This window comes from Rattus norvegicus, chromosome 6 (genome assembly GCF_036323735.1).
Source record: "Rattus norvegicus strain BN/NHsdMcwi chromosome 6, GRCr8, whole genome shotgun sequence".
Taxonomy (NCBI): Eukaryota; Metazoa; Chordata; class Mammalia; order Rodentia; family Muridae; genus Rattus; species Rattus norvegicus.
In genome coordinates this window covers 116,499,278-116,524,334 of record NC_086024.1, presented here as the reverse complement: position 1 = coordinate 116,524,334, position 25,057 = coordinate 116,499,278, and the positions used below count along the sequence as shown (strand labels likewise).

Sequence of the window (25,057 nt, the reverse complement as noted above, 5' to 3'; positions counted from 1 at the left end):
ATTTTTATCTAAAATTTTTCATACAATACATTTTAACCATATTCTTTTACCTCTCCCAACTCCTCCCAGCCCCCACTCCCACCCCTTCATGTTCTCTCCCTCTCTCTCTCTCTTTCAAAATAAAATGAATAAAACTAAAAATCAAAAAAAAATCAGCAAGACAAAAACAAAACGCACTCAAAAAAATGAAATTTGTTCTATGTTAATCAACTACTCCAAGATATGGAGGTCTGGCCCAGGGTGTGGTGGATCTATCCACTGACACTCCACTGGGGGAAAAAACTGACTTTTCCCTTTCTTGGCAGGTAACAAATTGCAGATAGCTTCTTGGTTAAGAGTGGAATTTTATGTCTTCCTCCCCTTCTCAGTGTTGAGATTTTTTTCTGTCTGGTTTAAACCTGTACCGGTCTGGCACTCTGCGTACTGCCACAGTCTCTGTGAGTTCATAAATATGCCTGCCCTGTTATGTCTGGAAGACATTGTTTCCTTGGAGCCATATAGGGTCTCTGGCTCATACAATCTTCCTACCTCCTCTTGCACATAAACTGTTGAACACTGAATTGGAGATAGACATTCCACATAGGGATGAGTTCTCCAAAGTTTCTCACTCTGTATATTCTCTGGTTGTGGGTAACACAGAGGTGTTAGTTACCATCTACTGCAAGAAAGGGCATTTCTGATGATGATTAAGTGAGTCACCGATCCACAAGTCTAGCAATGAGTCATTGGGAATTAATGTATTGCTATGTTCCTTTAGCAGAAAAATACTGGAAGGTTTTTCCCTAGGGCCTATGTAGCCTCAGATTCCTGGCTACTTTAGCACTCTCAGGTATGGATTTTATCTCATGAAATGAGCCTTAAATCCAATTGTTTAAAGGGTTACTGCCATAACGTCTGTGCCACTGTTACACCAGTATATTTTGCAAGCAGGTTGCTGTTGTAGGTTGCAGGTTTTATAGCTGGGTGATATTGATGATTACTTTTCTCCCTCTCTGGTAGCATCAAGGTACCTTCCAGCATGGTGAACACTAGTCAGTAGGGATGAAGCTTCTAGTTGGGCACCAGCTAGACGTCTCCAGGTTCGATGATATAAGAAAGTGGTGTCTTCAGCCATAAGACCTTACTATCAGGTTTGTATGTAATAACCTTAGTGTTGACCTGTAATATTTGGGAAAGATCCATCGAAACCCTTTAGCCAACAAATCAACAAGATGCAACCCATTCCTGCACCGTTGACTTTATTTGGTGCCATAAAATGTCTCATGGGAGCATTGTTAAACAATTTTTTAAGAGTTTCCTTGATCATGATGTTTTATCGTGGCAGTAGAAAAGTAATTGAGACCCTTGCGGTTCCAGAATTTCAGCCTATGATGGGCTGGCCACATCACTTTGATCTGCAGTAAGCCTGAACATCAAGATAGTAAGATCATGTAGAGTGAGAGACTATCCGACTCATACCTCATAGGCAGCAGATAAACAGGAAGGGCCCAGTAATGGAGTGTAAATTTCAAAGCCATACCCTCCAGCATCGAGTTTCCTCCAGACAGACCCTATCTCCTGAAGTTGGTACCACCATCTGGGGGCCAACCATTCAATAGATGAGCATTGGAGGACAGTTCATATTAAAAGCATAGTACAGTACAAATGCTTCCTTAACCAAGTGATCGAAATTACCTTCGCCAGGACTAAAACTCACCAGCAACATCCCCCCACCATTTTGCTGCACTAAGAAAAATTCAGCTTCACTTCCATGGGTGTTCCTACCCAGCATGCATAACCTAAATCTAGTGATATAAATTGAAATTAGAACATAGTTTACAAAGTAACTGGTTATGCCCTTCCTTAGAGGGCTCTACACTCATTACGTAGACTCAGGGGGAGGGTCATGAAGTTGGGTGTTGGGGAAGTAATGGAAGGAATGGGGGAAGGATTGAAGGGGAGGATACAGAAGGTGGGTTTAATCAAAGCACATTATATGCATGTAAGAGATGACCAATTAAACTGTTCTAAATAAATGAAGAAAATGTCAGTATTGTGATACTAGGAAACATACGCATACCCTCCCTCCCTTCAGGATCTGTTTAGAGCAAAAGCAAATTCATAAGACAAAATAGACACACCTTATGATCTTGGATTTGCTACATTTAGAAAATAAATCATTGTATGAAACTGGTGCGATCTGGATAAAGGCTGTGGATTATATCATACTATTAAGTCAGTATTGAGTATCATCTGCCTTTGATAACAGTTATCTGGTTATTAAGACCATTTTTTGTTTTCAGGGTATATATATTAACAGACTCATGGGGGGAAAAGCATCATGTCTAAATTTTAGCTCTCAGTTCTAAACTGTATAGTTTAGATGTTACGTAATTGAAATATATACATACATATTTATATATGATAGTACATGCATTTCTTTCTGCTAATGTAGCCCTTGTATTTGAGTATTTACAGACTACTATGACAATGGTATACATTTACAACACTATTATTTCCCTTATTTGAAGATCTCTTTCTTAAAGACTAATTTACAACCATCCATGCATGAATGTCCCCTGAATCAAATTCTGACTAGAATCATTCTTAAGCATTCCCTTCAGCATTATGCAAAAACAATAAACTAGCATCAGCAATAGAGTTGGTCATTCCCGTACAGAAGAGAAAAGATTCCTAGGACCAGCTACAGCTGATGATTGCTAGTCTCAAAGTTCTCAGAAGTAGCATTCTGCCTGCTCCCTTAATATTGGATTAAAATCTCCAACACATCTAGCCCCAATCCCTTCCTTGACAGCATATCTTGCTATCCTCCATTATTTTCTGAAACCATAGGGGTGTTTTGATGATCTCAGAATGTCTCTCCCTCATTTTCCTGCAACCATAGGATGTCTTGATAACCACAGAACGCAGCAGACAGATTCTTGCCAGTTCACACATTATTCTCTGTATCTGGGAGACACCACACTCTCTTACATCCTTATGACTCATTCCCTCACCACCTCCACATCTTTTCTCAAACATGTGACCCTCATGGGTGTCCCTTGACCTCATCAATTCCATTCTAATGGTTTCTTTCTTTAGTATTCTTTTTCCTGAAGTGCTGGTTTTCCCACAGCATTCACCACCTTCTAACATGTTCTAACTTACTTATTTTCCTTATTTCTTGATTTCTCCCTCATTAGAATATAAAGCCCATGGATTCTGGTCTATTTTATCCACTGCTGAATTCCCAGCAGATCTGGGTATACCATAAGGTAGGTGCCAAGGAAAAGGACAAAGATCAGTCCATAGCATTCAGAAACTGGCCTGACAGTCACAAGAAGACTATGTCCTTCTTGAATTAGACATAAGCAATCTTACCAGACATAGACAGTTATTGTGAGGCAATTTCCTTGTAAATAAAATTTTCTATCAAGGAGGGAAGCTCTTTAAGACCCAGGGTATTCTAAAGAGAGGTAAAACATTTCATTCTATCAAGAACTTCCTTAAAACAAAAAGTAAACAACTCAAGAAATCTCTAACCAGATTCACCAGGCCCCTTAATCCTCAAGTCTATGCGTAAGCAGGAAGGGCTTGTGGGAGTCACTCCCAGACAAATATAGCAGCCTAGAAGAATCTTAGACCAGCCAATCTGCCTGGAAGAAGCAAAAACCTGAGCTATCTGGAAGAGGTTCAGATCAGGTGAGTTACCTAGAAGAAATACTCTTCAACCCATACAAGTGTCTGCAAGCTAAGCAGTTAGTTACAGATTAGTAGCTTCCATGAGCCAGGAGCCATGCTAGGGTGGGCTTTCACTGATGCACTTGTCTTTGTCACCTCTAATCTAACCCTAAAAGTAACCCAATAAATTAACTCATTAAGCTGGACTTTGTCTGTATCCTGACTTTGGTCAATTACTGATTATCTGGAGTGAGTAGATGTTTGTCAACATCTCCCCAGGAAGAGTCATATAACAACAGGTCACTCGGACACCAAAGGATGACTAGACAAAGCAAGACCATCTCATAATTCTAAGCTCAAACCAAGCAGACTGGTTGTCACCCACGATATACCAAATACCACCTCTTTTGAGCCAAGAAGATGAAGTGTTTATCTTTTACAAATAACAGCATTATCCCTTTATTCTACCTCCCTCATTCATTTATATCAAACCATAGAAAGTAAAAGTACTTCTCACATTCAGCCTATAACAAGTCTATCTCCCATAGACTTTCTACAAGTCACCAACCTTAACCCAAATTCGATAGCAGGATCCTAATGCCTTCTTATTGCGATACCCTATTTGATGATTTGAATGAGAATGGGCTCCTGGGACCATATGACCATATACTTAAATGTTTGGTCCAAAGTTGGAGGCACATTTTAGAAAGGATTAGGAGGTATAGTCTTGTTGAAAGAGCTGTGTCACTGGGGGTTGGCTTTGAGATTTCAAAAGTCCATGACATTACCCAGTCTCTCTCTCTCTCTCTCTCTCTCTCTCTCTCTCTCTCTCTCTCTCTCTCTCTCTCTCTGTCTCTGTCTCTCTGCCTCATGCTTGTAAGCTCACAGCTACTTCTCCAGCACCTTGCCTGTCTGTCAGTTGCCATGCTCCCATCATGACAGTCATGGACTCAACCCCTGAACTGTAAGAAAGCCTCTAATTATAAATGTTAATTTTAATATAAATGTATGCAGTAAAATAATACAGTGGCTGTTTTTCTTTATCCTAGCTAACGCCCCAGTAATGGCACAGAGAGAACAAGATCTAGGTAATCAAACTTTACAGCAATACCTAGGCAGTCATTTACTGCATTTTAATCTTCTAAGCTCATCTGGCTACCTCCCAGCCAAAATCCCAATAATACTTGTATTTATGGCCTTCCGTGTTCTAGCTGAACTCTCATGATGTCTGCTCTCATGGCTCAATCAGTTACTCTTCTCCCTCTCTTCCTCCCCTGGCTAGTGGAAGTCTCCTTCTATTCTCTCTTCTACCCAACCATTGAGTGATCAGTTTTTATTGCTGAGGATAATACAATGCCATTTTGAACTGAAACCAGATAATGATGGCAGAAAATCAGCATTTGAATAGCACAAGGATAAACTTTACACAGTGTACAATAACACTATTCCTACTACATCTAGTTAAATGCTTCTTTTGTAAGTTGCTTTAGTCACGGTGTCTCTTCGCAACAATAGAAAAGTTTCAAAGACACCTTGAGTTGTATGTCATCCCATATTGCAATAAATAATAAAGACTATTTGTTCAACTACAGACATGTTCTCGGTGGCCTTTGGATAAAGAGCATTGACAAGGGACATTATGGAAGTAAGGGGAGACCTTAGACTGAAGGACAGGACAGCTGTCTCCTAGGCACCATTTAGGACATATGACTACTAACATGCCTTTATTCTCCGATACAAGCAGCATGGTTGATAGTCAGTAGCTCCCTTTACATATCATCTATGTAGTGGGTTGGCCTGATGGTGCTTATATTCTAATGCTAATATTGGGCCCCCAAAACCTGGTTGTCCCAGAGTTGAGAGAATTTGCACACAGAACCAAGTGACACTGTGACTTTACCCCTAGGTTATTTCTTAGTGGTAAATATAGATGCCAACAGCCAATAGTTGGGCAGAAGAGTCATAGGTGGGGTTTAGGTTTCCTGGGCTTGGGGTTGGAGGAGCACCACGAGGAGAAGGTTGCAGGAGGAGGAGGCAGAAGGTGCAGTGGATCAAAAGTCAAGAAAACACAGCCCTGAGAGCTGGCCATTATGAGTTATGAGCAGCCCAGATGAAATATAATAAGTAATTACGTGGGGTTAATGCTAAGAAAGAAGATTAGAATAGATATCTACGCAGTTTCTAATGCTGCTTAAGGCTTACTGTAAATATAAAAGTTGTGTTATGTTTTTTATCCAGGAAATAAATGATCAAATGCAGGGTAGAAACCTTGTATTAGAATTAAAAAAAAACTTGGGCTGGAGAGATGGCTCAGTGATTAAGAGCACCGACTGCTCTTCCAGAGGTCCTGAGTTCAATTCCCAGCAACCACATGGGGGCTCACAACCATCTGTAATGGGATCTGATGCCCTCTTCTGGTGTGTCTGAAGACAGCTGCAGTGTACTTATATATAATAAATAAATCTTAAAAAAAAAAACTCCACAACAAATATAGTCCATAACACCCTTTTGGTGTAATTCAGACAAGATGAAGACCTCCTGTGTTGAGGCAGAAATCTTATTATGTAACTTACAGAAAGCCACTCCATAGATGGAAGGTGAACTATAGTATACCTAAGGACAACATAAAGAAACAGGAGAAACAGATGTCTTCTTAATGAGAAATGCGTGTGCCTACACAATATGGAAGCACCCACTCTGTGTTTGTGCACAGGCTGTCACTGCAGAGCCTGATGACTCTCTGGATTCCAGCTCAGAAAGCTTCTCTCTTTCTATCTCACTTCAACTGAAATCCCAAGTGCCCACTAGCCCCTAAGTCTAAGGTTCCCTTCTTCCTCTTCTTCCTCTTCTTCTTCTTCTTCTTCTTCTTCTTCTTCTTCTTCTTCTTCTTCTTCTTCTTCTTCTTCTTCTTATTCTTATTCTTCTTCTTCTCCTCCCCCTCCTCCTCCCCCTCCTCCTCTTCTTCCTCCTCCTCCCCCTCCTCCTCTTCTTCCTCCTCCTCTTCCTCCTCCTCTTCTTCCTCTTTTTCTTCTTCTCTCTCTTTCTCTCTCTCTCTCTCTCTCTCTCTCTCTCTCTCTCTCTCTCTCTCTCTCTCTCCTCTTTCTGAAACAAGCCCTACATGCCTGTACACGTGCAAACACACGCACATACACATAGGGCAGCTGCTCACAGCACTACTGTAAACCTGTCTATTCTGACTTCCAACTCAAAGAATCTCACTTTCCTTCTCGCCCCTTTCCGTCTCCCGTGGCCCCACAGTTGCAGGCACTCTTAGCTTGCCTGCCCTGATGTTTTCTCTCCATAACTCCAATGTATCACCTTTGCATTCCCATCTGCACATGTGGATGATTTCATCTACAAGTCCAAGAACCTGCAAAAATGAACCCTGTGTCTGACAGTGATGGAAGGGAAGCGAAGAGGGGAGGAAGGAGCAGAAAGGAAGCTGTTTTCATATGAATATAATGTTCCAGATGCAAAATCAACTAATTAGACGTATTGCCATTTACTTCAACATTGTGAACTCTGAATTTAATGGGAACTCCAACTGCTCTGTCTCCTCATAATATCAGCAGATCAATTCTTGCTGCAAGTTAGTTTTGACGCAAGCTCTCTCTTAAAACTAAGAGTTAACAAATCTACTCAAAGACTAAACCCAAAGATGCCTATCCAGTTATTCTGGATATAAAAGCATCCTGACTTCTCCTTTATCTGGTATGATCGATAATGTCCAGTGAGAAAACATTCCACGAAGTAAATGCTACTTCAGGCCGGAGCTTGGTAAACAGTCTGAGGACTTGTCACCTTCTCACCTTCTGTCAGCTTCGAAGTCTGGTCAACCCACGCCTCCACAATGTATGATCTACACTTAGAACTGGTGATCTCGAATCGTAATGACAGAACGGGACAAGGACATCTGAAGGTGATTTATTTGGATTATTATGATGTACCTTCCAGATGCTGTCCCCACGCTATGAGGGATATGACAAGGGAAAAAAACCATTGTTCAAGTTAATAGCTCAGAATGTAAACGAAGACCATGGTATGCCCTCGGGTCTGCCTACCACTTATTGGATTTATACTTTATTTATGGATGAAAAGCAAACACGTGAAAAATGTCTTTAATTTGCCTCAGCTACATCAAAGAAAGTACTTTGTTTTCTAAGCTCTGAGAACATATCCTGTTTCTCTCTCCCTAATCCTTCCTTGGCAGATAGAGATGCTAGCAACCTGAGCACATTACCAGCTCAAACGGATCCCTTAGCATAGGCAAGGCTATAACCCTCTAAGAGCTGACGACAGCTACTCCACTCTCACGATAAATCTAGGAGCTGCTCCACCATACTTAAGGGAAAAATAGGCTGGGTGGGTACACTGAAGCCCTTTCAGGAGATCACCCACAGGCTTATCGCCCTCTCTCGGGTTCTGTGTTGCATTGCCATAAAGAGCAAACAGGTTCTCTGTGACTTGGCAGTCTGCAACAGTGAGTTAGAACACCAGGAGGGGACAGACAGAATGGAGACAGCTGAGCAAATATGAAGGACTGACAGATAATAGCATTATCATCATGGGCAAGCACAGGAAGTACATAACATTAACTGGGGATGCTGGCTGGGAACCTGGAGGAACATGTGCTCAGACCAGATAAGGCCACTGAGAATTCACAGCCTTTCCCCCGCGCCCCCTCGCAACTAAACATCATTCAAGGCAGCAGGCTGACCAAATAAATCTGATTTTCCCACAGTCCTGCCCCTACTTTGAAAATGTCAAGTTAATCCAGGAAGTCAAGGTCCTGTAGCATTTTCAAAACAGGTCAGTTATTTATTGCTGGCTAATGATAAAAGCCCTACCAACTATAGATCTTTCCAAATCTAGGGGCTAAAGTGAATTTCCAACCCTTACAATCTGCAAGAAATAGTAACGTTAGTAAAACAGGACACAATATAGAAAGTGCTCTCTCTCTGAATTTGGGAACTGTACAACCAGACAAGTACATTTATTAGTCAACAATTATCTAGTGTTAGCTGAGAGCAATACCAATCCGAGGAGTCATACAAATGATGTCTGACCTTAGCAAGTTTAAATCCATTTAAAGGGCCAGACTGAAAACATCTGAGGGATATTTAGAGAACTAACTAGGAACGACGAGAGAGATAGTTGTAAAGGTCTCGGCAAAGAAGAGATGCGTGTAAAACTGGGAAGGATCCCAAGGTTGAGACAAAGAACAAGAAAAGGTCGTTGGGATGAAGGTAAAGGGACCAGAAAGCACAGAGGATTGTATTAACATAGAAACCTGAAACGCAGATGAAAAGAAGCAGAACTCCATCTGTGTAGCAGCTAGCCAGGGCCCCAACAGCATAAAGCAGTAAGTGAGGGGCTGGAGAGTACTGGCTTCTCTTCCAGAGGTCCTGAGTTCAAGTGCATCCAGGGAAGAGAAAATGAGGGCCAAAAGGGAGTTTCTAGAGGGCCAAAAAGGGAGTTTCAGGGGAGAAAGAAAAACAACAAGTAATACAATACTGTGAGTAATACAGTAATATGAAGTAATACCAAGTTGTAACACAACACAATATAAAAATAATTAAATGCAGAGGAAGCCTGCTGCTGGTAAATTAATTAAAAGAATGAAAGTACATCTTTAAAAGTAATTACACGATTCAAAAGAACTAGACTTGATAATAGGCAAGATAAAAGGTAGGAAAATAAACAATATTTTATTCTCGGGTTTAAAACAGTGGATGTTAGGGTTCCTATTGCTACAGTGAATCACCATAACCAAAGGAAAGTTGAAGAGGAAAGGGTTTATTTGGCTTACACTTCCATATCACTGTTCATCATTGAAGGGGAGAAGACCGGATAGGAACTCAAACAGGGCAGAAATCTGGAGGCAGGAACTGGTGCAGAGGAGTGCTGCTTACTGGCTTGCTCCTCATGGCTTGCTCAGTCTGTTTCCCTATAGAACCAGTCCAAGGGTAGCACTACCCACGATGGCCTGGCCTCTCCCCAATGAATTACTAATTAAGAAAATGCCTTACAGGCCTGCCTGCAGTCTGATTTTATGGAGGCATTTTCTCTCCCCTCTTCATTAAACTTTTTACTGGTTCTTCAGGAATTTTACATCACACACCCGAATCCCCTCATCTCCCACTACCCTCATACCTGCCCTCTACCCTTGAAACCTCCCCGCCCAACAGAGGAAAACAATTTTCATTGTGGTAGCTGTATTGTGTCACAGTGTGTCCCACAGTATACCCTTTTGTCCACACTTCTTTGCTTGCAAATACTCATTGCAATGAGTCGTTGGACTGGTTTGAGGCCTCTGGCTTCTGTTACGCCATCATATTGGAACTTCACTGGGAATCCTCTTGGACATACTGTTGTTGCCCTGCTTCAGGGAGATCCTATAGTTTGGGATCAGCAAAACTGGCCCCTTCATGCACTCTAGCAGTTGACTGATAGGGTAGATATTGGGGTGGGCCAATTCAAAGCCCAAGATCTGGGCCTGAGAGAGTATCTAAGCTGGTCAGCCTGCCAGCTCTGCCTCACCCACACCACCCAGTTGAGCTCTCCTATCCTGCCCTGGCTGGTCCATCCGATGCTGTAGCCAGCAAAGGGCAAAGCCAGGTCTCCTGCCCTCATGCCTTCGGGGCTGGTTCATCCACACCCATGTTGTCAGGGCCAGCTCTACTGTGCTGTCCATGTGAAGTGTGGAGCCTGCTTTTTGGAGTGTTGCAGCCTCAGGGACAGGGCCACTTCTTTCACTCTTACAACTCCAGAGCCAGCTCTTCCAACTGGCCGAGTTATCAGTGAATGAGAGAGGGGAGGAGGGCATTTCTCCCTCATCCACATCACCACACAGCAGACAACAGCAAGAGACAAATCTCCCACGTTCTCATCCTCACGCTGGCTCACCCGAAACCCCTGTCCAGGACCAGTTCTCCTATGCTGTCCAGGCAAAGTTCAGGGCCTGCTTGGAGATAATTAATTGAGGTTCATGTCTCTCAAATAATATGACTTTAGCTTATGTCAAATGGATATACACCTAACCAGGACAGTGGAAGTCTGGGGAAATATTGTTAATGGCAGAAATGAAGGTAAGAGTCAAGGAGGCAATAAAAATGACAATTTTATAGGATGAAATTTTAAATTAGCAGCTTTTTTTTTTCTAACCAGACTAGCTCCTAAATAATTGAGTCTGGGGCCTACTGATTTATTCAACAAGCTTGTAAGCCTAATAACTGAGCAGATATTCCTAACCCTCTAACCTATCAAGCTACTTCCCAGCCACATGCCCCAAGTTACTTGCATTCAGTCTCTCCTTGGCTCGCTCTGCTGTAGCTGTCCTCATGCCCAACCTCATGGTGAGCTTCTTCTCCCTCCAACAGGACCATGGTTCTTCTCCTTCCCCTAGCTCTTCTCCCTGGGACCCCTGGCTGGGATAGGAAGTCCAGCCTTTCTATCTCCTTTCTTCTGCTCAGTCATTGGCTGTTCAGCTTTTCATTAACCAACCAGAGATAATTGACAGCCATTCTTTACACATTGGCGCAGGAGAGTCTTTGGTATTCATGACAGCGCCTGCATCCAGACTGTAACTAGGTCTCGGGATGCAGAAATCAGCATCTGAATTGCACAGCACAAGAGACCCTACTCTAAGAGACCTTGGAGCTAAACACGACAGGCAAAGCCTATATCACATTATCACAGCTTGGGAAGAGGACTGATACAAGTTCAAGGCCAGCCTAGGCTACATAGTGAATTCCTGTTTCCGGGAGAGTACAATCTAACAAGATGACTCAGACTGTGTCATACTTTGCTTTCCTTTAACTGTGATAAAAATCCGTACCCCAAAGCACCTTGGGGGTAAAGAGTTCATTGGCTTGCTGGTAACAGTCTATCATGAGGCTATCATGAGGAAGGCAGGAACCTGGAGGCAGGAGCTGAAGTAGAGGTCGTGGAGGGTGCTACTTACTGGCTTGCTCTCCATGCCTTTTCTTATACAATGTGCCCAGGAGTGGCACTGCTCCCAGTGGCTGGGGCCCTCTCATATCAGTCCTGAATCAAGAAAATGCCCCCAGAGACCCCTATGGGCCAATCTGAGAGTCATTTTTTCAACTGAATTCTCTCTTCCCAGATTACCTTGCTTGTATCAAGTTGAATATATGTATATGTATATATCAGGGCATATATATATATGTATATATATATATATGCAGTTTGATAAAGTACTTGCTGCACAAGCGTGAAAGATTATCAGTAAAGAAACTGCTGGCACGACTACTCCATGATATGGTTAAGGTTTTAATTGTCTATCTGGGCGGTGAAAATAGCCAGAGGCATCTAGAAGAGTTCAGAACAGAGAGAAAGCAGGAGAGGAGGAGAGAATCTTGGAGATAGCATCCTGAGAAACTAATAACCAGGAGACGGCTGCTGGAAGAGGAGAGTAATGAGCAGCCGGGCGGAGGGTGAGCAGCTTTGGGGAGGGAAGGGCCAACAGACCAATGAGCTGGCTTTGAAATGTACAACAAGTACTTGTCAGCAAAGACTGAGAGAGCCCGGAGGCTGGCATGGGCTTTAATATGCAGCCACAGGGCCCATGTCAATGGAGAACCTTATGTCACTTCTGCCAGAGGTAAGAGAAATGATCCCTCTTGGTGGATAGAAGTCAATTTTACAAGTTTCTGAAGAATGCGGGCTTTTGCCAACCACCAGAAGTCCTCCTGTAGCCCAGCTTGCTCATTTCTGAATATCCGGACACTCTGAGATCTAATATGGAGGACCTTAGCTCCCTCGTTCAGAACCCAGCAAAAAAAAAAGCAAGCAGGGTAGCATTAACCTGGAATTCCATTGCTGTCGAAGAACAGACAGGAGAATCCTTGGGACATCCTAGACAAACCAAACCACTCTAGGTTTGGCTAGATGAATCAACAAAGTCCATACTGAGACCCTGTCTCAAAAAATAAGGTGGATATCAATTGTGAAAGAACTCTGACATCAACCTCCATTCTGTATACCTTTATGCGCACACACACACACACACACACACACACACACACACACACACACACACGGGGTGGGGGTGGGGCATCCCCTCTGATGCAAACGTACAGCAGCTAATTTTTAACATCTTCCTAAAAATAAAGACTGCCAAAAAATAATAATAAAACAGAAAACAAGTGTTCAGAGAAGTCAAGACATTGAGACAGGGAGGACTTACCCCCAAACCCCTGCAGAGTTGGCTTAGAAGCAAATGTATGGCAGTGCGGGGAAGTAAATCTTTGCAGAAGGACACAGTTTGATTAAGAAGACTGAAAAGCATCAAGACTCTGTGCTACTACGGAAAGGGATTGTGTCAGCATCGGTACTTACTACATAACTATCACCACCCCTGAAATGCCTTGGCTCTCACCTCTACGGCCACACAAATGTTCTAATTCCCTTTCTGGTCAAGGAAAAAGAAAACATTGCAATATTTCACTAGAGAAGAATGAGGAAAGGTGTTTGAAGGGTTTGGGAGAGCTGTTGAAACATTTACTGGGCGGCTAGTAGATATGGAAGCCTTAGTGAAAATGATCACAGGAACTGAACATTTTAATCTTCACTGAGAGAAATTCCTTTCCTTTTGTTTTATTAAGGAAATGACCAGTGGGCGTTTTCTTGTACTCCAAGCTCTGAAAACTTCAGGTCTTGCTTTCCCTAAGCTTTTTTTTTAAAGACTTGAGTGTTTTTAACTAAATCTTTAAAATATTTAAAATTTTAGATTCAGCTATTGCTTATTTCTCAGTGTTCATGTCCAATTCAAATTCCCAAAATAATTACAAAGACATACTTAGCAACCTTACAAGTTCTTAACCGTTTGATATCTGTTCCTTGATATTTATTCTGCTTCAAACGCAAGAGTTCCATGAATCCATTCCCTTGAATATCTAGCCCAACTCCTTAAGTCCTCAGCCACCTGCGGCTTCTACTCTTACTCTAGCTAAACTGCATCTCCCAAGAGCATCGGCCCAGAAAAATCTAGTGCGGTGCATTGTGGGAGTTGCAGTCCTGGATGAGGCTTCCCCGCCTTCCAGCCCTTGACTCACGCGCTGATTCAGGCGCTACCAATTAGCTGGGGCCATGTCGGTGAGGCCGTGGTCCAACCGGGAAAGCTGGTATGAGAACTGTACACAATGATTGGCTAGAAGATGACATAGGGGGCGTGGCTATTTGTGGGGTAGGGCTATCACGGCCATTGGCCAAGGAGGCGGGAGCGGCGGGCGCGGATTGGCTGCGCTCTGGGCCAGGGAGGCCTGGGAAGGGGCGAAGAAGGAACCTGAGCAGGAAGAGCGGCTGCGAGGCGGCGGCGCAGAGGCAGCGGCTGAGTTGGTCGCGGCGACGGCGACAGCGAGGGCTCTCGACCTTCGAGAGCAGGATGCAGGTCCGCGTCAGACTGTTGTTGCTGCTCTGCGCGGTGCTCCTGGGCTCGGCCGCCGCGTCCTCAGGTCAGTATCGAGCCTTGGACAGCAGGCCCCGAGCCACCGCCCCCCGACCGCGGTGGAGACAGGGCCACGGAGCTCAGCGGTCTCGGGCACTCCTCGCCCTGACTGTCACTCACTCTTGCCATGGGCATCGGTTAGCCTGGGCCAAAGAGAGTGCTTAGGAAACTGGACGTAAGGAAGGGCTAGTCACCCTGTTCACACCTCTCCCACGCAGCAAACTTTAGGTGACTTCTGGCAAATTAGGAATTAACTGGTGGGGAGGGATACCTGACGGCTGGCATAGACCCTCCGGGATTCCTCTGCCTTCACGTAGGTAATGTGTGCACAGGCTTTGGGACACGCTGGGATTTGCAGTTGACATACCTGGAGCTGTCACTTTTGTGCAGAGCAGGGTTCATCGGAACTAGGATGTTGACAGTGGAGGGATTGCTCAATACCTGATCTGTTAGTCTGGTTTTTTAAAAGAAAAATCTCTGATATAATTGTAGTCACTTGTCCCCCGTCCTGGGAAAATGTGACCTCTGCCACTGTGTCCACAGTATTTGAGTTCGTAGATAGTGATTTTATGAGTTTTGAAAAAAGTCTTGATTCTTTCAAAACTAATAGAAAATAATGTTGCCCTTTTCCGTAACTACACAAAGCTGCACACCTTTAAATTGATTTTTCGACTAGCTGACTTACATTACCTCTTTGTCAAGGATTTTCTTTTTTAATGTTTTGATCAGCCTATATCAGAAAACTTACTGTCTTAGAGAAGTTTATTTCAAACGTACTTAGAATGTTTAAGCTGTAAGACTTTGAGATTTTAATCAGTTTCAGTTAACAAGACAGCTGTTGGGTGGCTTTGCACTTTTTTTTTTCCTGGAACACTGCAAAATATAAATGTCAACTTTTTTTTCTTTAACAACAAATCTTCCCAGATGGTTATTTGAATTCCCAGATCCTCCGTTCTAGCTGTAAATGAAAGCCATAATGTCATTCTGCTTCTAAAATAGAGTTAGACCAAGATCCTGTCTCCGGTGTGTTTGGAGACACCCTTTCAAAAGGGGCAAGCATATGGTAATCATTTTACTGTCAGCATTACGCTTGAGGTCCATTCTGCTTCATTTGAAATGACAGTTTGCGTTGAAGAGCAGTTCTTTAAAGACTGTACAATACTTGACTCTCACAGAAATTCTAGCAGGTATTGTTCAAATGAAGTGGAGCTGCCCGTGCCTTGGTAAAGGACCCGATAGACTGAGTTCCTCTTGGGAGTCTGCTAAGAATACAGTTTTAGATCTAGAATATACCACATACCCATACATGAAGGAGCTCTGTGAGTCTTCACACTGAAGCAGGAAGACTCCAGTGATTGAATTAGCCTAACATACATCCCCATGAAATGTCCATTCGCAGAGTTTAAAGACCATTCAAACATAACAGTTCTTCCTGTGTCTTCAGTCGACCCTGTTGCCTGTACTTTGAGCTCTAGACAGTAGAGCCAATCACCAGTTGAGAGTTACTCTAAAATACTTAGCACTCAAGTGTTAAATCATAGGGTTATATTGATGTAAGTGGAGTACGGAGTTTAAGAAATGTCTGCTCAGATTTCCGTCACAGTGACAACCATGCCAAAGGATTTCTCTGGTAGAGGCATAAATGTAGCCCAAACTACAACTGTAAAATGTAAAAAATGCATGATGTGAGAGAGCCAGGGCCAGTGGACCGTGCTCATCCCCAAGTTCCACATTATCAGATTCAGCCGTCCTTTAAGGGTTAAAGTGTTCTAGACATTTGTGGACTTTTATTTCCATTCTTACTTTCTAAACAATATAATAGCTGATTAGCATTTGCCTTCTAGAGGGGACAGACAGTATCTGCAAATTGTGTTCTATTCTATATGAGGGACTTAGTAGTCCTTGGGTTTGGGTGCCTTAGGGTTAGGACATCATGAGCTGTCCTGGAACCCGGCATTTCTATATATCAAATAGCTCTACTCTGTTTACATGAAGTTCAAATGTCATATTTGATATAGAGCTTTATAAATGAAAGGCTTGAATTTTTCAGCTGTCCATGTCATGTATTCAGTTGCTTATTTGCATATGATTTTTACCTCATTTTTGAAACTTAGATTTGCTCTTAATAAAAATTTCATGTTTAATATTCATCTTATCCAAGGCAGGTTGAACTTACCACCACACCGCTGTTGGTAAATATCATTTAATATGTTGACTTAGCAACATGTAAAAGCATAACACCTTGTTAAACTGCTTTCTTTTTCTTGTAATTGAGTAAATTGAGAGGCAGGCACACCACACACACACACACACACACACACATCTCTGTAATTTTCTCAAGATAACAGTGAAAGGGTGTTCATTTTTCTCACTTAGAAACATATGTCTTGTTGGAGCTGGGAGTGCCTCACTGGGGCAGCCTGGGTTCAATCCAGAGACAGGTTGGAGAGAGACTTAGAGCGATGAAGAAAATGAGTGTCATGGTCTTTACATTAGCTACACTGCCAGGTAGTTGAGGCAAGTTCAGAGAGCAGCTTCTGGATTAGCAGGGATGTTTCATTTCCCTGTTTTCCTTGTTCCTTATAAATAACATCATTGTGAATCAGCAGACACATGTCCGTATTCTCTTTTGACAGACTAAGACAATAGAGGCCAAGCGAGCTTTCCATACTGAACCACGCATCTCCACATAAGTATGTGAGAAAGCCAGGTCTTAGCTTTCCAAACATCAGATTTGGGGTGATTTAGGACCAGGGGTTTCCTAGGACTGTCCATGTCAAGTTAAGCAGGAGACAGGATGGCCATTCTTTTCACAAACCTCACTGCTCTTACGTTTGGAGCCAGACTAGCCTGTTTAATAGACATGACACATAGCAAATGAATTTGTAACAACCACCTTTCCTTGACAGAATATCCGTGTCGTGTGCAGTTCTCTAAGGTACTTTTCAAAATTAAAGGATTTTTTTTTTCAGGGAAAGGGGTACAGTTAGTTAAAGTAGCTTGAAAAGTAGTTATATTTTAGATATTAATACTGATGAGTAAGGAATTTGGAGCTCTTTATAGAATCTTTTTGCATTTTTTCCTTCTTGCTTTGTATCAGTAGTTGATTAAAAAATAATAATAATGCCTTATTCAGACCTTATATTGTGCCTTCAATTTATGTACAATTACAGTGTCTTCTCTTTCACTTGAAAACGACATTCATAGGAAGTCACTTACCAGCCTCTCTCTTTTTTTTTTTTTTTTTATTATTAACTTAAGTATTTCTTATTTACATTTCGAGTGTCATTCCCTTTCCATGGAATGTCCGGGCCAACATCCCCCTAACCCCTCCCCCTCCCCTTTCTTATCGGTGTTCCCCTCCCCATCCTCCCCCCATTGCCGCCCTCCTCCCAACAATCACGTTCACTGGGCGTTCAGTCTTAGCAGGACCCAGGGCTTCCCCTTCCACTGGTGCTCTTACTAGGATATTCATTGCTACCTATGGGGTCAGAGTCCAGGGTCAGTCCATGTATAGTCTTTAGATAGTGGCTTAGTCCCTGGAAGCTCTGGTTGCTTGACATTGTTGTACATATGGGGTCTCGAGCCCCTTTAAGCTCTTCCAGTTCTTTCTCTGATTCCTTCAACGGGGGTCCTGTTCTCAGTTCAGTGGTTTGCTGCTGGCATTCGACTCTGTATTTGCTGTATTCTGGCTGTGTCTCTCAGGAGCGATCTACATCCGGCTCCTGTCGGCCTGCACTTTTTTGACCAGCCTCTTTTTAAAGGCGATATCTGTAAATATGAGCTGGAAAGAACATAGCTTCTCCAGAAAGCTACTGCTTGGAGTAGGTTTTCCAGTTTAGTAACTGAGAAAGAATTCTTTTGTTGACCAAGTCATCTTAGTCTAATGTGTGAAAGAAAAGCATGATGCAATGCATATGAAACCACCCCGTTGTCACAGGTCCTTTCTCCCGGAGTGCAACAACACATTTGCTCCTCCAGAGCCTCACGACCTTCCGTGAGGTCTCACTGTGATGTGTATCACATGTTTACACAGAGATATCAGGATATCATTTACTTGCCTGCTGTCTGCGGGACTGACTTAATGGCTGCACGTGCTGCTAGTGGAGAAGCCCACTGTACAGGGACACGTCACGTGTGAATTTGCACAGTTGATGCCCACTCTTCCTATGCTGACTGGTTGGCATCTGTACTGAGCAGAGTACGTTTGTACAGACAGCATTGGTACAAAACAGGGACGGATTGCTGGCCTTAGCAGTGATTTGCTGAGGACAGAATTTTAACCATTGAGATCTTCAGAAGGTTAGGAGGTAGGATGGTGGCTGACGCAGGGACCACTACCAAAATGTCATGGGCACTGTGGATGCCTTCCTACCCACCTTCATCCCCAACCTGCAAAAGTAAACCATGGTGAAGGCCCTCCTAAAGCAAAAGAATCTAAATAGTAGCTATATTCTACTTTAAACAAAAGAAGCTGGAAGCACACATGTGACAGAGCATCACTGAGAGACTTATTTCTCAGAAACATGCAAAACAAGAACTGCAGTTAAGTATACCATCTGAAACAAAAATAATACCACATCTTCTGGTTAAAAAAAGTAGTTTTATAGAATTTCCTGGTAAATGTCTCATAGTTTAAGGACCAGGGATTACTAATGCCCCATCCAGGATGAAATCGGAGCATTTTTTTAAGAAGGAGGAAGGACCATGTGATTATTTGTTTCTTTACGTTGGCAATGACACAAAGGTCAAGTGCCCGCACCTGGCCTGGGTTGTTGCCTGTTTCTGTCAAGAACAGGAAGAAGGGCAAGAACAGCCACTAAGACTAGTGGGGACAACCAAGAGCATGGAAAGGGTAAGAGAAAACCGTTTCCTGAGAAAGCTAAGCTTCCTGTGTGCACTCAGAAGTAAGCTGTGAGGAGTGACAGGGACTTTTGTTTTGTTTTGAAACAGGGTTTCCCTGTGTCCCTGTCCTAAAATTGCCTCTGCCTCCCAAGTGCTGGGATTAAAGGTGTGCGTGCCACCACCACCACCGCCACCACCACCTGTTTGATTTTTTATTTTTAATATAAGCTATTTCTTTCTCCTTTTTCTAAGGTTTATAATTATTTTCTGTGTATGGGTATTTTGTTTGCATGTATGTCTTTGCAGCATGTGCATTCCTGGTGTCCAGAGAGGCCGGAAAAGGGTGTCAGATTCCCATGAACTGAAGTCACAAACTGCTGCGAGCTACTGTGTGGTACTGGGATCCAAATAAACCTGAGACCTCTGTGTGGACAGCCAGTCCACTTAACCACTGAATCATCTAGAGACACACACACACACACACACACACACACACCCCTTTTAAGAAGCTGTTGATTTCTTGGGGCTGAAGAGATGGCACAGCAATTAACAGTGCATGCTGTTCTTCAGAGGACCTGCGCTCAGTACCAAGTACCCTTGTTAGACAGCCCGTAGCTCTCTAAGCCTCAGCCCTCTTCTGACCTCCACTGCCACCCACATGCACATGGCATACACTTACACAGACACAAAGAAACTGGTGCTTTAATAAATAACTCTCAGACAAGTAACACATGACAGTCCAGTGCTACATTTGGCCTATGTCTGGTTATCCCTTTAGCAAAGGAGGACACAAATTTAAATGTATTTGTCCAAATCTCTTTTTAAGCTGAACAGTAACAGTGGTTATTATTTGCTCTCACCCTACTGTATTAGTGAGATGACAAAATTCTCAAATAGCCTACGGTAACCCAAGAGCCTCAGCAGAGAAACAAGAGCTGAAAACCTGGACTGGTACAAGAAAGCTTCACTTTTGTAAACTGATCTGAAGGCAAAGCTGGTTTAGGAGAGTGAGATGGTTTTCCCCCTGGTTTTCCTATGTAGAAAAAGAAGGGGGACATTTCCCCCTTAATGTTTATGAAATTATTGAATATAATCAATGTTTAAATAACTCTAGGTTCATTTATTATCCAGTGTTATCATCTAATGTGTATTTGTTCTTTAAGTTTTTCACTTATAACTCCTGAAATACCTGGACTCCTGAGTAGGGACACATGGTGTCTTTTGTGTACTTTCTTAACATTTATAGTTCCCCACAAAAAAAGATAATTTTTTTAAAAATTTCTTTGCAGATGAGGAAACTAACCAGGATGAATCCTTAGATTCCAAGGTAAGAACTAAGACTTGCACTGAACAAGTTAAAGCCAGCGTTCTGTACCTTAGCAAGGACATACTAATGAGTCCTTGAATAATAGAATTCAATTAAAAAGATAAAATGATACCAGTAGTCTAACTCTTTTGCCTTAAAAAAAAAAATCACTGACCTATATAAAAGCAAGTAAGCTTTTCCCTAAGGAGTGCTGGCTGTTAGGGTTAGTTTCAACTTAAATTTGAATGTGTTGTGTGGATGGTGGACATTCACACAAAAGAGCTTTAAGACAGCATGCTTAGTGTCTAAAAGAAGATTGGATTTATTACCTTTCCCCCTCAAAGTCTTATGTAGCTCAGGCTGGCCTCAAACTCACTGTGTAGCTCAGAGTTGCCTACAAGTTCTCGTTCTCCTGTGTCCTCCTAAGTACCGGCATTTTAGGTGTGTACCACCTTGCCCTTTTTTTTTTTTTTTTTTTTTAATTTTTTGAGACAGGGTCTCACTGTGTAGTCTTGGCTGGTCTAGAACTCACTTTGTAGACCAGGTTGGCCTTGAACTTAGAGACACTCATGTCTCTGCCTTCCAAATACTAGGATTAAGAGTAAGCATCACCATGCCCAGTTTTAAAGTTTCTAGTCTCCTTTCATTGTGAAGGCCTAACCTGTGCCGTATGTTTCAACTTACACGTGATGTTTTTAATGCAATAAGGAAATGTGCATCCTTACGGGTTACGTTAGTGTAGGTGATTCTCATATCCAAAAAGACCTGCTGGTTATGAATACTGATCTCTAGATTAGATGGAGCAGAGATAAGAACAGGAAGTCCTAATGCAGAATTACCAAGGGCAAGTGTAAGGTCGGAGGAGCATGTGTGGAGGAGGACGTAATCCAGACTGAGGGTTAAAGACGGCTTATGGGAAGGTAACATCTGAGCAGAAATGCAGAGCTAGTCGGGTGGGGAAGGCCTGACTGAGAAGGGTGTCGGTCTGTAGTCTGGAGCTGAGGGAACACCTGTAGACACTCGGCAGAGCAGATTGGACTGGAGGGAGCCTTGCTACAGCCGATGAGTAACAGACGCCTTTATCTTCTTTCTCAGGGTGCTTTACCCACAGATGGGTCGGTGAAGGACCACACCACTGGCAAAGTAGTTGCTGGCCAGAGATTTGTTGATTCTGAGGACTCAGAGGTGGAATCCCTTCTTCAGGACGAGGAAGAGAGCTCCAAGAGCCAGGAGGAAGTCAGTGTCACGGAAGACATCAGCTTTTTAGACTCTCCAAATCCAAGCAGCAAGACCTACGAAGAACTAAAGAGAGTGCGGAAGCCAGGTAGCCTGATGCATTGCTTGGTTTCTTCTCATGTACCTCGGGAGCATAGGCGGATGGTAGCAAAAGCTGGTCTTGCTGATTACTAACCGCATAGGAAGAGCCGAGTGTAGTCTTACAGGATTTTCAAGGTTTTAGGAAATCAGATATTTGCTGTACAGATTTGGTGTTATGTGACCTGAATGCATAGATAAAATTGCATTTATTTTTATTAATATCCTAGCTTTTCTGCATACTAGCATATAAATTCCTTTAAGAAAAAATTAAATAATGTGTCAAGGTGGGACAAAAAGAAACACAGATGTCTCAGTGCAGTTGCAGAAGTGTTTTAGGAGTTTTATTATCCTTTCCGTCACGCTGTAACTTTTCAGTCTTCCTGGATTTAGGTCTTACCCCTCTCCCATTGAAACATTCCTGAACACCGCCTTCTAACCTGCGCCTGCTTCACAGCCTCACGTTGAAAGCTGCTCTTTCTTTTTTTTTTTTGGTTCTTTTTTTCGGAGCTGGGGACCGAACCCAGGGCCTTGCGCTTCCTAGGTAAGCACTCTAACCACTGAGCTAAATCCCCAGCCCCGAAAGCTGCTCTTTCTTAATACGCAGTGTGTTAAGTGTCCTTTCAGATTTGGTGACATATATACTCTGCCTTCGCCTAGCATTTTACCATTTAATTTATAACTTCCTGGATGGGCACAGCAGCCACTGTCAGGAATCCGGCCCAGTTAAAATGATGCCATCCTTATCAATAGAATGATCGTTTCTTAAATAGTAAAGATTCTTTATTCCGTCAACTAAAAAGAACGCTTGACAGCATCCTGGAGAATATTCTGTCAGGCTTCTCACCAGGTGTGTGTACAGTGGCAGTTCTTTGCTTTATTTTTTGAGAATTAATAAGAATATAGAGAAAAGAAACAAATGCAGGTAATTGTCTTACACTCACCAGTTGGTAAGTATTTTCCCACATAGCAAGCAAGCAGTTCTGCAGTGGATTTTACACTTGATGCTACCTGGTGTCCTCTTATTTACCTTGGTTCCCTCACACTACCTGGAGATAGCATCAGATTCCCCCAGGTCAAATGCTCAGTCCCATAGGACTGCCACCTGCCCCATTCACATGCCAGTTACAAGTCTCAATTCCCTGTGCTTCTGACAGTCTGTGTAAGCTAGAGTTCCCATAGCATCATCCCTGGGTTCAGTTAATTTGTTAGAGCAGCTCACAAAGTCAGGAATAAGCTCGTGTTTACCCATCTGTTATAAAGTGTGTTACAGAAGGCAGGTGAACAATGAGACAGTAAATATGTAGAGAGGAAGCAGAGCCTCCACACGCCTCTGGGTCCACCACCCTCTGGTGCCATGGAGGGTCACTTCCATAGCTTCGACCCTTTAGCCTGTAACATGTTTGATGCAGGTCTGTCACAAGCATTTTTTATAAGGGATATTTATCAGGTCATCTCTCTTTTTCTTACACCAGAGAAAGGACACAACAAATTGGGATTTCTGATTTTTTGTTTCCGAGATGTATTTACTAGGGATTTGAAATAGTGTTTTAACTGTCTCTTACATAATTTTCTGTGGGTAGTTATACCAACAACTTTATAAATATTTACATTTGTCTGTTCTACTTGTTTTAGTTTTCAGTAATGATTTGGATTGATTTTTCAATCATTCATAACACATGAAATATTATACACTTATGCATATGTATGTAATGTATGCATATGTATGTATGCATGTTATGTAATGTATATTGCATGGGATTGCATGGCTTTGTGTGTTCCATTCAGCTACATTAGAATGAGATTCTATGACAGTCCCTGCTAAATTACTCTGGTCAGCTTCTGGCTCCTGTTGCTGTTGTGTTAATCTTCCTAAAATTCACATTTGACCCTACTGCTTCCTTCTGCCTTCTGAAGTGCACACTCTGCACTTCTTGGCCTGATTCGGAGACTCTGGCATGGCATGAGCTCTGCAGTCTCACTTCCTGCAGCCCTCCCTGGAACATCCTTTCTCAGAAAGTTCCCCAAGTGTGCTGTTCAGTTTGTGTCAGGGCCTTCCACAGGTTATCCTCATGATTTAATGCCCCGCCCACCAGCCCCTCAAACAAACCTGACTACCAGGTGTCTGCTCTTCTTTCCGCTACTCACAAATCACGCAGGCTAAGAGCCTCCTTCTGGCTCAGACTTCCACTCTTTCCTCTAAAGTCAGTCCCTGGTGGCAGGCGGGCAGGCAGGCAGAGCCAGCCTTCCGCTCAGTCTTGCAGGTGCCTGTCATCTTCAGAATCCAAACGTGTCGCCTTTATTGTTAAGACCTCCCTCCTTCTAGCTTCCTCTTCTGCTGCTCCCCATCTCCCACATGACCCCAGCCACACTCGCCTTCTTACTAGTCCTGTTTCACACCGTGTTAGGAAAACCACAGCCCCAGGGTTAGCAATTCACCAGAGAGAATCTAAAGACTTAGCACATAGTTGTATTCATAGCTGTTCTGCAATAGACTGACATTTTAGGTACACATGCATGCACACATACACACAACACTCATAAACACTGTGGCATGCCCTTGCCTCTCCCCCAGTTAATTAATTTTACTCTTAAAATGCAAAGGAAGAAGTACATAAAGTCAAATCTAGGGGTCCTGTCCCAGGTATATCCCACCAGATGCACTTAACCAGATGCACAGCAGTAGGTAATAGTAACACATACCAAACAGAGTCCCAGTACCTTAGGATGGAGCTGACAAAGTACCTGAAGTTGTATTGGGAGCTGGGCAAGGTGGCAGCCATGTACCTAGCACATGCCAACGCACAGAGGGAATGCAAGTGTTCAGCATGAACTGTACTATTTGTAAAACTTGAGGGAGCCACTCTGAAGAGGCAAGCTGGTAGGAGCGCATCAGAAGTCACATGCCAGCTAAGGGCACGTCAGCAGGATAACCCTTTTCAAGGATAGAACTATGGCCTGCTATGTTGGTTCCGCACAGCACCGTCTCTACCTCTGTGGCCATTGGCCCAAGGCATCTGTAGAGCCAAGATGTATCAGTAAGACCTGGGAATAGGAGGCCAGTCTGCTGCTTTGTCCTCCAGGAGGTCTGTTCTTAGTGAATTACATCAAATCCTATTAGTTGTAGTAGATCTATTAGAAAACCAGGTGGTTTCCTCCTTAAGTTTCTATTTTAACATTTCTTTCTTATTTACCTGGCTCAAAGCATCAATTGACATGTAGCATTACTGGGTCTAGTAGGTTGAAGTAGACCTAACGGCCTTCCAGAGCTAAAGTAGGGTTATGAGAAGTTCCATCCCCCACGGCACACATGACAACCCTGGAAACCACGAGCTGACAGTTGTTGGTTAAGTGGTATATGTGCCCTTCCACCATGGGTGGCTTGTCTAAGCCTTCCTAGTCAGGTCCTTGGTTTCAGAGGACTTGCTAGTAGGTTTCATGTCCTTGTGCTGTCCATAACTCGG

General features: G+C 43.0%; 1 protein-coding gene across 2 annotated transcripts in view; it reads left to right on the top strand.

Moving 5' to 3' along the window:
* Positions 1-13,898: 13,898 nt before the first annotated feature.
* Sel1l (SEL1L adaptor subunit of SYVN1 ubiquitin ligase) overlaps positions 13,899-25,057 on the top strand; it is a 44,274-nt gene continuing 33,115 nt past the window's right edge. The window contains exons 1-3 of one of the 2 annotated variants that reach the window (XM_017594162.3): positions 13,899-14,135; positions 20,263-20,300; positions 21,375-21,603. In XM_017594162.3, coding sequence (XP_017449651.1) covers positions 14,066-14,135; positions 20,263-20,300; positions 21,375-21,603 — 337 coding nt within the window. In that variant the 5' untranslated portion in view covers positions 13,899-14,065. 2 annotated transcript variants of the gene reach the window in all.